The sequence below is a fragment of the Botryllus schlosseri genome, chromosome 9 (genome assembly GCF_051294905.1).
Source record: "Botryllus schlosseri isolate E-star chromosome 9, Bs_hap1, whole genome shotgun sequence".
Classification (NCBI taxonomy): Eukaryota; Metazoa; Chordata; class Ascidiacea; order Stolidobranchia; family Styelidae; genus Botryllus; species Botryllus schlosseri.
In genome coordinates, this window is record NC_137244.1 from 12599916 (window position 1) to 12618951 (window position 19036).

The window sequence follows — 19036 nt, forward strand, 5'->3', positions numbered from 1 at the left end:
TAGAAACCCTGAAACTTAGGACAGTGTTAAATACCACCATCACGACATGACATACCAAGTTTCAAGAATTATCATGGTGTGAAACACCATCAAAATCGACCTGTACCAGCAACGGTCGACTCAACGCATATCACGGTATCCGAGTTCAGATATAGATACGATTGTTACATCACACCTTAGGGGCGAGCAAGCATATTTGCCCCGGTTGCTCGGCCATTTTACGAATAGGAGAGAGTAAAGCAACGTTTCTTAATTGTGCGCAGCTTTGAGAGAATAGATAGTGAAAGCTTGTTATGAGCGCTACCGGGGCAAGCCCCGGCTAGGCATTCACAAAGCGAAAACACAGAAGAGAATTCGATTTTCGCGGAGACTTCGCTATGTATGGGCATTTGCAAGCGAAAGCACAAGAAGAACGCGGGTTTCGCTGTGATCTCGATATATATTGAGCGCTGTGCGTCTATAAATGGTTAAATTGTTATTGAACAGAATTTTAGGTGGGGCAATGCCCCAGTTGCCCTATAGGACGAGCCGCCACTGGGTATAGATAGAGCTAATCAGCATACAAGTTCTCAACCTGGAGTCAAGAGAAAGTTTGGAAGCCCGGTTTTTAAGATTGGCAACAGAAAGACTCAAAGCGATACGGACAGAAATAATCAAAATACAAGTTTTCAACCTAGAATAGCGAAAGAGTTTGGAATCCCAGTTTTGAAGATTGGGAACAGAAACACTCAAAACGATATGAATGAAACTGACAAGCTTGTACCGGTGTTCGAGCCAGATATGATGCCGCCAACAGAACCACTTGAAATTCACCGACGTAAGTTAGTTCTACCCGGTATCACAGTTATGGCTGGGCAAAGCCCAACTAAAGCAACATTCCCTCGATCAGGGATGTTCAGCGATGCGGTATCGAATGAAGAGAACGACAGGAAACTAAACACAAAGGGAAAGGCACCACTCAATCCCAATGCCGGCAAACTGAAGCCCATAGTACTGAAGACGCAGGTTTTGTGTGGCTTTCCACCCTATAACGACCGCGAGGCCTGCATACAACAAGATTACTACATCGATCCGTTATTTCAATGTGAAAATTCTTCGGCTTTGATACTGTTCGCATGCATTGCTATGCTACTTGGTTTGGTTACCGTCTGCATCAACTCTGTGATACCAATAGTTGTGCTGTTGGATTCGGGCATGCGCAGTCAATATTACGGAATCAAGGGTGAGTTCTGGTTTTGATGTGTAGGCTATAGGTCAGGGGCGGCAACATACGACCCGCGGACACTTTCCCGTCTTACATGATAATGTGGCCCGTGGCCCCAGTCTGCTGGGATTGCCCACTACTGGCTACGTGTGTGCGAGCGAGCGTGCGAGAGTAGTGCTTACGCGTAAGTCGTAGCGGGAAGGCTTGCATTATCAGTATTTACTAGGGCTGGGCACAAGGTTTCGAGTACTCGAATCTGAATCGAGTATTAATTTTAATGATTCGAGTCGCGTAGTAAAATACGATTTTTTTAGTACTGAAATGATACGCTCCTCGCCACTGAAAGTTAATTTATCAACGAGAATTAAATTTACGATACTATTTTTCACCGTGGTAGCCGTGAAATCCTGACTTTCTGTATTGCAGCATGCAAAACATAGTAAAAAACTAAGAACGTTACCAGATATAGCACATTTACGAAGTCATGATCATCGCACAACATTGTCACTAAGTGCAATGAAATCGGTATGGTCGAAAATATACCCAAGTATCTTTAATGTGATGAATAACAGGCAATATATTGTTTGCGGTGTCATAAAAGGTACATATTTGAACTTTGACTTATTACATTCTGGTATGACGTGGTACTCGAATACTCGACTCGACTCGCAGCATAATGCGTGATCCAGATTCAAACCACTCAGGTACTCGATTTTGCCCAGCCCTAGCATTAACCATGTACTCAACCCTAATGAGTTGATATATTGGTAAATTTGGGGTACCGGACTTACCGAACGCCTGGAAATGTTAATTATGGATTAATTGTGTGTTAATTGATCAGAGAGAAGCAGACATTGCGGTGGCTGTATGACAATGCCGTTCTCAAATCCACATTGTCTTCGTCATTATCGGCGAGAAATGGCTTTGAAATGACATTGCTGTCGTTAAGATGCATTCATTAAATACGTTTTATTCCTTGTATATGTGGATGAACGGGCGAATAATGTATCGATTCAGCAATCCGGCCCGCCAAGTACTAAATGTTCCTTTATCCGGCCCGCCGACTGGGGAAGTTGCCCGCCCCTGCTATAGGTCGTTGTTCTAGCTCTATGCGTAAAATATTCCGCATGGAAGTTGATGTGTAAGAAATGCGCTAATGAGACAATTCTGCTATGATAGTCAGTAGAAATTGCCCATCAGTATCAGTATATATTCCAAATATATTCCACGATTTTTGTCACACACGATGGTAATCTACTATCAACCATAAAAGGGAAACAATACGGTTCAGATAAGTCATCACTATAAATATATGCATCAAGATACCTAATATTAAATTCTGCGCTAGTACGTAATAAGCTACGTAAAGGGTTACAATTTCCGTATTACTCTCGCCCTATCATATCACGACTTCGTTTAAACAGCGTCGTTGGCAATCGCGGACATGATCAGCGGTATTTTAGTGTTGGCTGCTGTGCTTCCGCACGTCTTCAAATTCCGGTACATGACTGAGGCGAAATTGGTGGAATACGTACACACTGATACAAATTCACCAGTTGCCATAATAGCGGGCGCACTCCTGACAGTTTCGAAACAAGTGAGAACAACACTTTTGAATATTCGATTCATTCGTCCTAAGTATGTCTCCAAATTCGATCCGTAGTCGAATGATGTCGATTCACGCCTATACTTGTGCATCCAGAGACGTGCGGTGAGGTTGATGGCTGGTGAGGTACTGACCACTTAAGAGTCAGATTTACAAATAAATATACTATAAAAGTAGCTGATTCAGTTGGCGACTTGTTTCTTATCACATCAGCGCTCTTCACACACAGGCTATCAAGAAGCAACTATACATATCCACAATTGTAGTTATGGATGAAAATGGATAACAGCTTCGTCAGTAAGGGAATGAATTGGCTCTGCAATACGTGTTGGTTGTCGTAACTATACACGATTCATAGTACACAGTCGGTTTGCGAAGTGTGTACCGCATTGTATCTCTTATTGATAGCTAACAGTAAGTGAGGCAAATCCATCTCATCTGTGCCTCATCTTTTGTCATTGTTTTTCTGCGCTGTCATTGTATGTAGCAAAACCGAATCTCACATTCCTTGGTGATTTTGAGGGGATTCTGATGCTCTGACGTAAGAAATGTTTAGAATTTCAGAATAAGTGTGACAATATCATTCGATCAATACCAATTATTATAAATTCTGAACTGTTTATGATGAATTGCGTTATCACAAGCCTCACCTCTCCATTCGCGCAATATTTTTAAACAATGTGAAAATTCCATGATTTTTGGTGTTAAAATGCTTGAAGTTCAGTAAATCACTATTATCGATAAAAATATCCATAAATATTGGTATTATATCCATTGAAGGGTTCACAATTTTCTTTTGCTCGTCAATATCGATTACTTCCGAATCACGCGATTACGATCACGATTGCGGCAAGATCGCGCAGTAGTCGATTACGATTACTATTATCTCGGATTTTTAAAGAATACAATTGATTGCGATTACTTGATCACACTGGCGTAGCAGCATGTGCTGCCGCCCCTGGCTCTCGCTTAAAATGCCGCCCCCCCTAAGTAGACAGCAGGAAATTTCGACATATATTGATTTTCAAGCAATCTTGTCAATACAAATAATTACAAATAATATGCCGCATCTCAGCCTCACCGTCTCAACATTAATAAGGCCAAAAATAATACAGACAAGAAATAGCGAACAAAGGTATTGTGCAAATAGGAATCAATAGCCGCCTTAAAACTTTTCTGGCTTTCACTGAAACAAATCAGCGATAATAACCTCAAATTCAAGTTTTTGAACGTATAGTCTCTTTCTATAGACAGAAGGGATAGAGCTGATAGCCGATCATCATTCATGGTATAACGTAAATCAGTTTGAACTTTGAGAAGCTCCTCTCACAGCTTGCAATTGAAACAGCACTGGTCAGATAAAGTTTCAGACGCGAGTATAAATATGGTGTCGAATCGAGTAGCTTTGCATTAACCAACCACTGCTCCATACCAGCCTCTTAAATCTGTCTATTTCCACAGCTAACTCCAAAAAGTCCACCTCGTCGTCATAGGTGCTTTTAACCCTTTTATTGGGGGGGGGGTCACTGGTGACCCAAGTTCAAGTTCATCTCTCAATTTCTCCATAGATATATGTCGTAGCGGACTTCTTTTGGTTTCTATGGAAAGCCTGCTATCTTCTGATTTATATGATACCTAATTTGAAGCTATAGGGAATGAAAATTTTCGAATACCGACGATCTTACATGAAGAGTTCGGCCGAAAATACCCATGCTTAAAATTTCCAGATATTTTCTGAGTGGGAAATATAGCCAGAAATTCTGCCAGAACATTGTGACGCAACAATGCTGTCTGGCGAAACGAGAGAGTAACGAGAGAGTAACTCTCTCATTTCGCCACACAGCATTGTTGCGTCCCAATGCCAATCTTTCGTGTCGCCAGACAGCATTGTTGCGTCTCAATGCCAATCTCCATAACAATGAAAAAATCGAGGCTGATTGTGGGGGTTCCAGGGCCGCGAGCGGAATAAAATTTATATTTTCGTAATCAGTGCAGAGTCAGTTTTCGATTGATACCAGTTTTACCAAATTTAATGCTCGGCAAGCCGGTCAAAAATGACCGTCAAATTGCCTGTAGCCAAATGGAAATTGTGACGTGATACAATTTCACTGAGGCGTGAGATTTGCTTGTGTCGACACCATATAGGACACTATGCTCTGACGCTATCCTGGTGGTCAGTCGGGGGAAAATGAGAGAGAGAGAGAGATTTTTCAGAGAAAAAGTTTGTATATTCAGTCGTATAAAGAACCCTAGACATGGCATGGGGTGTCGATCGCGGGTGGAAACGGTAGATGGCTATACTCCGGCCACTTTTAAACTGGAACAGCTCAGATTAAGGTCTTGGTGAGGTCACGGTATGAATTTGAACAGTGATGATCAGCTCTGCCAAATCTGACCCCCCATTAAAAGGGTTAAAAGCGCTGGTGAATAAATTGTGACTTACGCTTTGCAGCAGCGCGTGGGGATTAAAAAATCCAATCATATCATTAAGTGGTGTAGGCTATGCCGGTAAACCTAGTTTGAGATTCAAGTTTAGTTGTCATACTTGAGTACCCAGACAGGCCTACTGCTGAGCCAGCTGAAAGCAGCATGATTGGTCATGGTCATCCTGTAGTTGGCCAGGCCCTCCGAGCGCTCAAATTTAACAATACTGATCTTAATCGAAGGCTATTGTTGACCTGATTCCGGAAATACAATTTAAATAATGGTCTGGAAATCGGCATTGTTCCGAATAATCGCTCGATATAATTTCCATTATCATGGTCAATTGGTCAGTGTGTTGCGGCGCTCCGATTGTTGGGAACAATCGGACTTGACGGCTATTTTGGAGTGGTTCCATTGCCATGTTAACATATTGATTCGTGTTTTCGGAATCAGCGCGACACTGGCGTTAGATTGGGACCAGTTTGATTGAATTTTAGCTCACTGGATGCCAGCTATGGGACTTTCAATTACGCTGCTTTTGGCCGGCTGTGTACACTGTGCAGCCTCATTTTGCCGCCCCCCTTGGAGCCTGCCGCCCCTGGCGCAGAGCCAGAACCGCCAAGTGCCTGCTACGCCACTGCTTGAGCATACTGTGATTATCATTTTTCAGGCTTCCCTGCTGCACCTGATGTTTTTGAGCATTGAAAGATTCGTGGCAATAAAGTGGTCAGTTTGGCATATGAAAAGAAGTAGTAAGACTGTTGCTGCAATCCTAGTCGGTATTTGGACTGTATCGGTCACTTGCGCTTTCACACCTGGTAAGTAGAATTACAGACATATATACTATTTATACAGACATTGTGGTGGTGATCAGAAATTATAGTTTCGTCGCCGATGGAAGTTGGTTGTTTTTCGTGTTTTGCTGTAATACTTGGATTGGTTCCTGCTGATTGGGGGCCAATATATATGCACATTGTATATCACGTGGCATTTAACTGTGGAATACATGGCCATTTTGGAATCATATCCTGTATTTATCGACATCCCATATTTCTCGAAACGCTGGAGGTGACTACTGTCACTATAAAAATATCTACGCCAGACGCGGCATCTGTGGGATATGTTACACGGCCAATACTGATCTGGGCTTTGGAGTCGCAAAAAAATTATATGTGACTTCACTCACGAATCATGCGATTTCGAATCACGACTCTTACTCCGTCTTACTCAGTCCGTGGCTCTTACATGAACAGAATTTCGACTCCACTCAAACTTTTTCGACTACAGGCTGTAATCCAGTAATTCTTGAACTTTTTAGGCCGCGACCCAAATCGGAGTTTAGTGGCATCTCGCAACCGAAGTCTCACACATCACCAAGAATGCATTCCTAATATTAGTATGCTGCGTTTATACGGGCATGTATGACATAAAAACGCGCAGACGACAATTGTACGCAGAACAGCTTTATGAAACAGTTCTGTGGCATGCAACTGAAATCGGGGTACATTATTTACTCTGCGCATCGCATCTGTACTCCAAAGGTGGTCAAAGTAGTCAAGAAAGCTACTTGAGTAGAAGTAGAAGTAGCGACGCAAAAATCTACTCAAGTACAAGTAGAAGTAGTAGTTCTAAAAGCAGCCTAAAACTAATTAGTAGGAGTAGAATTGACTGACTTTAAATCTACTCAAGTAAGTAAGTAGTTGTGAAAACGATCGTAATTCGTTCACAATGACTGCCAAAGTCTGCAAATTGAGCTATGCGAAAGGTGCAGAGCTCGATACATGCGTCCCAGCAGGTAGAAATTTTCGACAGCATAAGCATTCTTTCGCATCATGGGATGGAAATGATCGCATTGATATGGAAATGCGATACTATTCCTGTGTTTACTCATGGCATGGCGCCCTCCCCCCATATTATAAATCCCGTAGCGTGGTCGAAGAGAAACATAAAGAAGTGGTATCGGATAGGGTGTTAACATTTTGCGCGATTAGTAAACGGTAATAAAAAATTCGACTGATCGTAAAATTGCGACATAGTGTAGCTTTATTTTCGAAAAATATAGGCATTACTACATTTACTTTTATACTTCAGCATATATGTTCTCCAGACCAAAGAACTGATACTAATTAGAACTTAAAGTATGATACTGGGAATTGAAGGAGAATTATAAATACTATTTCTAAATAGTGGAAACTATATTTCAGTCCGAGTACCCTTTTCCAAATTACGACACGCTATGGGCTGCTAGATTACGAGATATGATAGGTAAATGGGAGATTGCAAATATTAGTTTCAAACCATAGTGTCCTATATGGTGTCGACACAAGCAAATCGCACGGTTCAATGAAATTGTATCACGTCACAGTTTCCATTTGGCTACAGGCAATTTGACGGTGATTTTTGACCGACTTGCCGAGCATCAAATTTGATAAAACGGGTATCAATCGAAAGCTGCCGCCGTACTGATTACGAAAATATAAATTTTATTCCGCTCGCGGCCCTGGAACCCCCACAATCAGCCTCTAATTTTTCATTGTTATGGAGATTGGCATTGGGACGCAACAATGCTGTCTGGCGAAACGACAGACGCAACAATACTGTCTGGCTCCCTTTTTCTCGAGCACCTGTCTCGTTTCGCTAGACAGCATTGTTGCGTCCCAATGCCAATCTCCATAACAATGAAAAATTAGAGGCTGATTGTGGGGGTTCCAGGGCCGCGAGCGGAATAAAATTTATATTTTCGTAATCAGTACGGCGGCAGCTTTCGATTGATACCCGTTTTATCAAATTTGATGCTCGGCAAGTCGGTCAAAAATCACCGTCAAATTGCCTGTAGCCAAATGGAAACTGTGACGTGATACAATTTCATTGAACCGTGCGATTTGCTTGTGTCGACACCATATAGGACACTATGTTCAAACGCTATGATGGGCAATATTTACTGTGATGAAATATTTTATATGGGCGTTAATAACGCGGTGTGAACGAAACCACGCAACCAGCTACCTAAATTATATTCACCGATGCGTTCGTATGATCATATTAGTCTACTGTGCGTGAAGCGCGACGAAAATTATGAGCTTCACTTATCTTTTATGAAAATTAAATGTTGATACTCCGTGAAAACAGCCCCGAAATTCAATTCCTCAGGCTATCTTTGTGATTAGAGCAGTGGTTCTCGACCTTTATTTTGACGCGCCACCGTTTTTGATAGTGAAAAATTTCGCGCCCCCCTTATCGTCATATCACAAAATCCAAATGGGATGCTAGCAGCCCCAACAGATTGTTTGGTGGTATGGTCGGTTATGAATGTTGATGAGAGAATAAAAAATATGAAATTGGGTCTATATAGAGAGAAACACGCTTGCATTGGAGGCAAATCGCGCCGAGCGCGAAAATTTATTTCAGGTGACCGCTTCTTCACGCCCCCCTTCAGATGTTTCACGCCCCCCAAGGGGGGCGCGCCCCCCAGGTTGAGAACCCCTGGATTAGAGGATTAAACTAATTCTACTTGACAAACTGAAAATAGCGAAAAGTAAGTAAGTAGATAACAAAATATTACGAAGTAGCCGGAAATTAGATCTACTTGATTGAGTAGCCAAGTAGTGTACCTCTGTCTACTCAGATTGCAAGGACGGAACTGTGCCGGTGCCGACCATTTCGACGGCCGGACATATCAATATTCAAGGTCTTACCAACGAGCGACTGTCACTTTGGCAAACGTTTTATCACCGCAGATCTTATTGGTTCCCCACTTTGGCAGCCGTGTAATGACCAAAACTTCATATATCCACGTATTCAGGCACGGCGGGGGTTGGCCTCGAAATACCTGTGTCACATAGTCCCGCACCCGCTTGTTTAACACTCTAAAACAGAGCATAGCCTACAAACAGTATTCGGCGGTGTTTTCTAGACAAACCAATGTCGGACATATCTTATCATGAATTCAAACTAATTTGCGTAATACATAGGTCGATTGGCTTTAGCACTCAACACAGTGACTTCAAACTAGGACAAACTGACCACATTTGATCGCGCGAGACGCGAATATATTTTACGTTGAAAGAAATTCAACAAATTTGAAATACATAGGTTACTGTAAGATCGCTCTGGTGCTGTCGCGGCTCAAATTATACCCCTCACGACACATACTTTAAGAACACCTGATGTAGGCCTATACCGTATACTGTATACTGTATATATACTGTATTACCGAATCAAATAAAGGCTATATCTCGCAATTAATATTCAACTGCGAGTTTGCAAAATTGGGCCACGACTCTGATTCCGGACTCCTGATCAATTGTGTCGACGACTTCAGCACTTACTCACAAACCCGCAAACCACAAACCACAAACGTGCTGCAAGTCAAAAATCTGGCTATCTGCTTCATAACATCGAATCTCGCGACTCCAACTACCCAATTCAACAAATTGAAAAGTATGACTCCGGCTCCGGATCCTATAAGCGGCCTGAAGTGTTCGCACTTCCTGCTCCGACCCGCGCCTCTAACTGCGACTCCCCATTACTGTTCGTGTCTCGCGACTGGTCCATTAGTATTGAGTAATCGAGTCTGGCTGTGGTTAAACACAACTTCGAATGGAGCCTGCATATTCTGGTCCATAAAAGCAAATGCTCTGGTCTACACCCATGATGGGATAGGTAAACTGCGAGCGCATACACAAATTGTCCAAAATCACAAATTCAAATAGCAAATGCTATGTATTGTATTGAAAAGCGTGTGTATAAAACGATTTTTCTGTTTCTTCAATCAATGTCACATCAACATAAAATAACCTCACTCATAAATTGGGATTGTTCACATCCGCTAACAACTTTTTGATGTGAACCCCATTTTAGTCCCACCTCGAGCTCGTGCGGTGAGATTTTGCCCGACGGATAACTCGTTTTAATTGCCTACTCCTGATTTTCTATATACAATAGTAATAAACTGACTGGTAGGCTGTAGCAACCAGTTTCGCTTGTATAATTAACGTGTTTTGAATGAAGTTATTTTTGGTAATATCCTATATCCTATCGCCGTAAAAGTTTGAAATATCCGATTCATACATGGCGTCATAACGTATTACGAAGAAGGCCAGAACCTAATGTATTCCCGAAAATCAACTTTGTGTATATAGTCAAGCTCTAGCCCATCACCTTTGATCGTAGATTAGTTGCTACATATCAACAGTGAGATATAAAAGTCCTATTCCCATACATTATTTCGCTCAGTCACACGTTGATGCTCAATTGCTCATGGTAATTGCATTACAGCTGCTTTTGCGGAATATTTCCAATACCAATTTCAGCCACCCGTCCTGATGCATATGATGACACTGCGATCCCCGGATGTAAATGCAACGGCACTGGATTGGCGCGGTCCGGTGTATGCATCAATAACTATTTTCGCACCGTACACCATCACAGTAGGTGTCGCTGTATTTAATGCAGAAGATTAATTCTAATATGGTTTTCCGGCAGGTAGTATTCTGCGTACTAACTGGCATTGTGTCATACCGAAAGCTGCGATCTTCGGCTCTCTTCTTTCGAAAAAAACAAGCAAGAGGTGGTCATAAGGACTTCGCAGACTCTTCCTCCATTGCTTTTTCAATTAATAGCGTTTCCAAATCTCGGAGTCGGAAGAGGCGTCTTCAACCAGAAATCGCCGTGTTTTTAACGTTGTTGATCATGGTAACGGCATTCACGATCACCCTACGTGAGTATAATTTGAGGTTTATGTTGCCAAAGCTTATGATATGGTGATTACTTAGACCAGAATTCAAATTTTATTGGCAATACAGTAGGGTTACCATACGTCCTCTTTTAAGAGGATTTGTTCTCTTTTTTGACATTTTTGAAAGTGTCCTCGTAGGACGCCCAAATGTCCTCTTTTTTCAGAATTTGTCCTCTTTTTTGACGATTTTGGGTAAATGTATGTTAAAATTCAACTGAGAAATGGCAAATCAGTACTCAAGTAACGGTCCGGCGGGTCTTTTGGGAGTTGAGCCAGAAAGTTGACCTTTTTTTAGTCGACCAACTACGATCTCGTAATAAATTTACCAATTTTTCCGGGTTTTACTCCGGTATTGTAAGTCTGGCAAATTCTCAAAATATGGTAACCTCACAATACAGTCCGCTGTCGGAATAGTTCATTTCAAGATCAATGTGCCGGCAACTCGTTGATAAAATTATTCCAAGCATATGAAAAGTCGTCACTGGTAGCGAATGCGGGGCGATGCGCGTGGCTTATAGCTGTTCGGAACAAAACTGCGCGCGACTCTCCCCTAAAGCACCCAATCGCGTGGAAATGCCACTTATATTAAGTCACAATTTAAAATTCGTGACGTCATTACAGCACTAATTCGAAGTCACTACAATGCTGTACATGGGATTCGTCGTGTGCGCGATATTTCCCATGTAAAAAACTCGTACTAACCATCCTGGTTGCGTTACTTGAGCATGCGAAGCTTGAGAGTTACACGGAACTTTTGAAATTTACATCTTTTTAATTGTATTTCAATGAGTGCCATGTGTTATTTTTCGAAACTTAAGACAGTCAAAATTTAGATATCCAACAGATGCAGACAGCAGTAAAATCTGAATCTATACTATTCCTACTCATTTTACAGTTAATGCTTCTTTTATTGGAGTTCCATGGTATTACTGATAGCTGTGTAGTCTGGTTGATTGGTATTTCTATCGATGTTCATGAATGATTAGACTTTGAACATTTTTGCCCCCAACATCTCGCAATTGACGTGAACAAAGAGGTATCGCACATATGAGACAGACGAGCCAAGCCTGACCTGTGATTACGCAATTCATCGTAAATAGCTTCGAATTTATAGTAACTGATATAGGTCCTAATCGAATGTAATTGTTGCACCGTTTCCGAACATCTAAGTGTTCTAAATATTGATCGACTTCTCAATTTTTGAAGCAATTGACTGTGACATAACGTTGTGCTACACGCACCGACATTTTAGCGACGGTACTATAAAGTTACCAATCAAGAATCTGGATGGCTATGGCGTTCTTTGTAATTTAAATTTGTAATTGTGAATGCCACTTCCAAGGCAATTGATTTTTAAACGTAAATCAAAAAAGACACTGTTTACTTGAAAACCACAGGCGTCGCCATTTCTGCTTTTTAATAAATCAACATATCGTGCAATACATGATTTCGTGGCGCACTATGTTGGTATCGAATTCACGAGAGATATTTTAGAATTTTAGAAGCTTGAAAATAGGGTCAGAGCCCATAACTCTGGAATACCACTGTCTTGACCTCTCAAGACATATTTGTTGTGACACGAGAATATTTATTCTGGGTGCTATAAAAATTTACTAAATTGCTGTAATATTGATAAAGTACAAAATCAAAAATTTGTCACTGTAAATTTGTCACCGTAACTGATCCCCAAAAGAGCCATATATGGCTCGCGAGCCATTAGTTCCCGACCCCTGGTGTACACTAACCGCTGACGTCACGTGACGGCACAATGCTCATTTAAGACACGACAGCATAAGGATATACATTTGTACGTGTACTGTACACACTGTACACTGCACATTGTACAATGCTTGACGGAAAGCTATATTTGTCTTTTAAAACGCAATAATGGCAGATGTTCATAGATGGTCATTGGTCACGCTTGAGCTCCTCTACTCCATCTGACTACATTTACGTACATAAATTGTACGAATGGATGAAGACAACCGCATGTATATTTACTAGGATTGATGGATATTAGCCTGCATTTTTGAATCCGTCGTTGAAATCGGCATCAATCCGGATTGTTTCTAACCGGTATTTTAATCCTCCACGTGGAAAGATATTGAAGTCCTCACATGTGTGCACCTAGCACAAGTAGTAGGTTCAGAGCGTGAAACCTAGCACGGTTCGTTTGCGAACGTGAAACTCGAAATTTCTGAGGTTCCCACACGAGCGCGAAAGTGAACCACGTTCGTACCATCCCTATTACTAATCCATTTGTTCAGTACCGTTCACAATCGTGGTTATTATGGTCATAGCGGAAGTGTTGACCTGCAGCAACTACACCATTCCGTATGTCGTGTCGTTTTACATTGGGATGCTGAACAGGTAAAATGAGAGAGACAGCGATTTGGTGATAACTTGTAATGCATTGCCTCTTTATAGCGTGGCTAACGGACTGATCTACAGTGTGCGGGATAAAAGATTTCGCTCCTCCGTCGGCAAGCTCGTGCTGTCCTCAGCTCTCATTTGTCGAAAGTCTAATCACGCGACACGACAATGTAAGGTCACGATGGAATTCTAGTGTCTTCTAGTTTTCACCTCGATATAGTAGCGAATAGGGGTGACTAACATGCGACTGTTAATACCTGTGTTATAGCTGCTGAACCGGCGAGCTGTGCAAAATCTTGGAGCGTAGATAAATAGTTCGATTCTATTGAGTCAAGTATTCGAACATCGTTATTTCATACCTAGGAAGAAGTCCCGAAAGCTCCATTTATTACGATGGACGGTCACAGACAACACCATGCAGGTCACAGTCAATAGAAGAACGACTTTTCGAATCAAGAACTCTTATAGCGCCATGGAAAACGAAGTCGGTTGTAACATTGCAGAGACATCGCCACCCTATCACGAGTATACTCCCTAAAACTGACAGCGCATAGGTGCTTGTACGCTGTACGGGGTGCACAGGCGTACGAAACGAACGAAGCTGACCGCTACAAAGTTAAATGTATCAATATTTTGTGAATGAGTGTGTCTTTGATCATTGGATTTAAATTCGTTGAAACTTATTGTTCCGGTGTTACTCTCTCGCTATACAATAATTTATTGATTAAATTTGGCATATACATGAGTCTTATTGTTCCGTAGTTGTGCTCATAATTCTTTTAAGGGAATTTGAGCAGAAGAATGAACATCCGGGGAAACTTGACTTTTTATTACTATTTCGTTGATTCAAAGTTAACTCATTGATAAAATGATTTTATTGCATTCTACGTTGATTGTTGCGATTGATTTCCTCGATTAATGCTGGTTTCGGAGGTGGTCCGTAACGAAGTAATTTTATTGTTTCCGAGTGCTTTGTATAGTATAGTGAGTGTTTTGCCTACTTGCGCTATACTTACTCAAGTGGCCATGTTTTACACTACTTCTAACAGAACATATTGGTATGCAAAACTAATTACTTTGGCACTTCGGATTGAATGTAGTTTTTGGGATATGTTTGCATCGTTTTCATCTACTAATTTCTAACCTCATTTTAGGAATTTTACGTCAGTCGCGAAATTTGAAATTTCGAATGTAGCCACCACCGATTACAATCCAAAAGTACGTGAACCCTCGACCAAATCTACTTTTGGAAACTGTTATGGTCAATGTTCATTCTTCACGGATTTACGCTGGTTTCCTTGAAGCCCTATTTGCATAAGACTTTGTGCCAATCGCCAATCATTATATAGTATACTCGTGTACTTCGTTTTAGTATTTACATCATATCTTATGTGATCTCCAATACTCTCGTGTCTATCTGCTGTCTGGATGTTGATCGTATATTGCTCGTCTGTCTGTTGAAGAGTATACATGTTGTATTCGTACTGGCAATTCGCCGTATATGATTACAAAGGCATATAACGTAACAGAAACTTATACTTGAGTGCTTTTTAGACATTTCATTTTCTACTTCGTATTCAAAAAGTTTTCACACATCTGGAAGTAGCTACCTCTACTCGAATAGTATAACGTACTTTGCCTATCGATAGCGCGTTATATTGGTTTGATTAGGGACTCGGTTTCATCAATATAGGTTCGTCGATTAGCATTGCTAACTCGATTGAGACCACCACCCTACTTTATTTGCCTCCTATTATCCGAGCAGTCAAATCTAACCCAAAAAATATAGAATAGGATCAGAATTTACTATTAAGTAAGTTCACGTATACTTCGAGGCCACGGTTACATGACGTTAAAAACAGTAACTCTATATAGCCCATGGGTGCCAAACATGCGGCGCACGGGTCGCATTTGGCTCATTCGAGGCCATTCTGAGTAAATTGAAACAGTATCATAGTATTCAGCACATTTCTAACAGAAGTTGAGTTTTTAGAAATGAATACTTTGACGTAAATAATTATAATCACTCAAGACAGTAGCCTAAATGTCGAGCATGTTCATATAGGCCACAACCATCTGTTGGGAGCGTTGAGTACTCACTCAAGAACCATCAAGAACAAGTCGGTGACATTGACACTACATTCTAAAAGAAGGCAAAAAGTGCACACTCAGTTCAGAACTTTCAGGAAAAATGGACCAAATAATAGTTATCCACAGATGTGGAAACGACAATCCGTAAAATACACGGACTGCATGTCCGTAAAATACACGGAGAATACAACACTGGTCAACACAAATTTTGGTGCCAACAAAGTTTCAACGGTTTTAGGGTATTCGCATGTCGCTGAATCCACAAATGACATTAGTTTTTCCGAATTGGCTCTGTTTTTTGAGATATTCCATATTATTGGTGAAAAAAATGCTAAAAATAACCAATTTTGACGTATGAGAATTTTCTTTTTCTACAAGCGACAGCCCGCGTTGCGCTAGATTGTCTGAAGCTTGAAGACGCCCATTAGGGTTGTTCAGAATTGACCGACTTTCAAAAAGTCGTGGTTTTCAGTCCGATTCCCATGCCTTATACCATAAAAACATATTCTAGTTACTTTTTTTCGTAATTCATCCCTTGCATCCGTGTGCATTTTGAGCTGGAAAATTATCGGCTAAAAATAGGGGATTCCCCTAAAATTTGAGTGTCGCCAGTCGGACTAGGCTAGTAAACGTAATATATAAGCTGGGTTTATGCAGCTATTGCGGTTGGAGTGCTACATAACCTTATTATAGAAAGTATTGTCGGTTCAGGACACCATTTTCATGTCCTGCACTCCCTTAGAACTCCTCAAAACTGCCTAAGACTGATAGTCATGTTGTTGGATCACATATCCTACACTCCTCAACCCTACCTGAGATTGTCCATCAATTTCCGGGATCACCATGTGCAACAATACAACTGTGAATGTATCATTCACTCACAGCCACATTTTAAACATCATATTGTTCAAAGGAAACGAAACAATAAGGAAAAGAAATAGATCAACTTGGCAAATACTACTTAAAATCAGCAGGATGAAATGGTTGCTTTAGAGAAATCGGCATATCTGTTCCCGTGATCTTCCACGGCTTGTAAGAGGCTCGTCCGCTGTTCTTTGTTATCTGTTTTTAAAGCATCAAAGTCGGTATTCAATTTTACCAAACGCTTTGCTGCGTCTTTAACTACTTCAACACTACTCACAAATTCTTGAGCAGTCACAAAATGCGGATCTGTATGCCATTCCGAAACTGGAAGACTCAACTAATCATGTTCGGCATGTATAGCATCGAATAGAAACCATGATTCCGGTCCAATTAAAGCAACCATACTCATTGACTCAGAGACAGAGTCAGAGATTAGACTCAGAGATATACCTCTGCGAAATTGTTCAAGAATTGGCATTTGCAGCAATTTAGCAGCCATCGCTTCCTTCACTTTGTCAGGAATCTTTGGTTTAGCCGAGAACATTGTAGATACCACCGTTTCCTCGGTGAGATGCCAATGATGTTTTCACATCTTTTTATATGCCACATCAGCAACTGTGAAATCGCATGATGTAAAGTCTGTCATGTCATGAAGAAATTTGAGATCATTACTCTGTGCGTCACATGCAATATTAGTTTTAAGCTGGGACAGAAAACTGGGCAATATTTATTCGTACCAACTTTCTAATGAACTCTTCAGAATAGCCCATTTGCTCACTCCACATGAACATTTTTTGACAGTACAGCACTTGACTCGTCCATCCAGTGCTATAGTAGCACCAGGCTTGCGAAAACGATTATCAACATATTGGTCATCTAAAATCACCAAGGCGCCTGTTGCACAGTCTCTGTAGTCATCTCTTATCAATACTTCTTTCTGCTTTCCATTAAATGGCTTAATCAGTGGAATTATTCTTGCTTTGCTTCATCAGCTTTCATCGCCAACCCGCTGCCTTCATCAAACTGAAGTGTTTTAGAGCTTCTTAATTGATCAATATCTTTCCACTTCTTGGAAGGTATTAAAATCTGTGTTTTCAGGGCCTGTGGTCGCCGATCCAAATACACACTTCACTTCCAAATCTCCCGGATGACTAGTTCATGAATATGATGGCGACTAGACTGTAGAAAACTTTCCTGTTTATCAATTCTTCAAGTAACAGAACAATTTTTTCCATTGTTTGAGGATGTTGTGTCAAGCACAAGAGCTCTGACATTTTTTGTTAAATTATATAGTTCCAGCAGTTCAAATGACGGATCAGCCTGTGCTTTTCCTGTAGCACTCTCCAGAGTTTGAATGCCAAGAAGTTTGCCCTTCTCAAATGCGTTACAACACGTAGACGTTGCTGCCAAGGCCTCAAATTGCTCTCCTAAACGACTCCCAGTGAGCTTTCCATTCCAGTGCAATGTGATGTGCTTTGGTGGATCGTTTGCTATTTTTTCAACAATAGACTCAGAAATTTTAAAACGATTTGCAATGCATCGTCGATAGGTTCCAGATCTTGAAAGATGAAAGTCATTAGGGTCACCATCGCAAGCTTTAATCAGTGCTGCAGTTATCATGGTAGCAGCATTATCGCTGACTTTCAAGCGATCGGAAACCTGGCATATGTCTTTGTCGTTGAACAGGTTTACAGGCGCTTTTAGAGTCACAAATTTAAAGCAATGACCCAATGTCGACTGCGCCACTTCAAAATCACTGCTGTGGGAAGTGTCATCTACCTGCAAATATATAGATGAGCTCTCTGTAAATTCACCTTCGCTACTTGAAGCTGGTGCACTCTCTCGCACTCATGGTCCGTCTCTTTTGTTGCATGGTTTTCACTTTCAACACTGTATCTTTGCCACCAATCGTTGCTAATCACGGACCCCTTTGATCCTGATAAAATGTTTTGTATTCATGTTTCTTATCGCCGGAGAGAAGTGTACTTGCTTCAATTGTCGTCATCGCGTCAGGAGCTCCTCTATGCCCATAGCTTACTCAACTTGGCTTCAAAGTCACTTTGTTTTCTTGATACATATTGCTGGCCTTTAGTGACAGCCATTTGGTTTCTGTTTTCACACTGTCTCTAATCTTTCAATGGCATTGACTTGTGTGATGGTCTTTGTGGCAGCCAGGAACCAAAACCTATTACCGTACTTCATCTCCTACGTCCTGGATGTGTAACTTTACTGGTTCATTTTTCGCATATGAATGCTCTCTTAGGTGTAACACATACTGCATAACTTTCCTAAGAGTAAGCAGCTTCGATCTCGTAATGTTTCCTCAGAGGGCCCAGCTAGGAAATGCTGTGTCTGCGACCGTGATCTTCTAGTTTTCTTTGATACTATATCACTAGATGGCAATTTTCTTTTTTTTTTAGATATTTCGCACTAGAGCTAGTCCTAGAAAAATAAATATACATCAACTCAGTCAAGCAACAAAGAATAGTTGGAAACATTTCAGTTCTCTAAGGTCAAACACATACTGCACAACTTGAGCAAGAATAGTCGGATTAGATCCAGTTATTGATTCTGGAAGATAATGATTCCTAAATTGGAAATACTCCGACCAGTATATTGCTATCTTAGGAAATAACATAAAATTCAGAGCAACCGATTGGCTGTTTTCCACAGTCACTGGAAAAGACATTTACAAGCTTTGTTTTCTATCTCAGTAGACAAGAAAGAGTATCAGGTC

General features: G+C 41.1%; 1 protein-coding gene and 2 long non-coding RNA genes across 3 annotated transcripts; 2 read left to right on the top strand and 1 right to left on the bottom strand.

Moving 5' to 3' along the window:
- Positions 1-543: 543 nt before the first annotated feature.
- LOC145446312 (5-hydroxytryptamine receptor 2A-like) lies at positions 544-14835 on the top strand. Its single transcript, XM_080324571.1, has 8 exons — positions 544-1222; positions 2629-2801; positions 5905-6052; positions 10512-10663; positions 10719-10953; positions 13239-13341; positions 13399-13514; positions 13708-14835. Coding segments are annotated over exons 1-8 (1413 nt in total). The 5' UTR covers positions 544-738; the 3' UTR covers positions 13710-14835.
- A 1438-nt stretch (positions 14836-16273) lies between these two features.
- Positions 16274-16699, bottom strand: LOC145446313 (uncharacterized). Its single transcript, XR_013917261.1, has 2 exons — positions 16562-16699; positions 16274-16475 (listed from the first exon to the last, which is right to left on the bottom strand). It is a non-coding gene; the product is annotated as an uncharacterized LOC145446313 (long non-coding RNA).
- An 827-nt stretch (positions 16700-17526) lies between these two features.
- LOC145446314 (uncharacterized) lies at positions 17527-18225 on the top strand. The gene is made up of 2 exons (XR_013917262.1): positions 17527-17647; positions 17697-18225. It is a non-coding gene; the product is annotated as an uncharacterized LOC145446314 (long non-coding RNA).
- Positions 18226-19036: the final 811 nt, after the last annotated feature.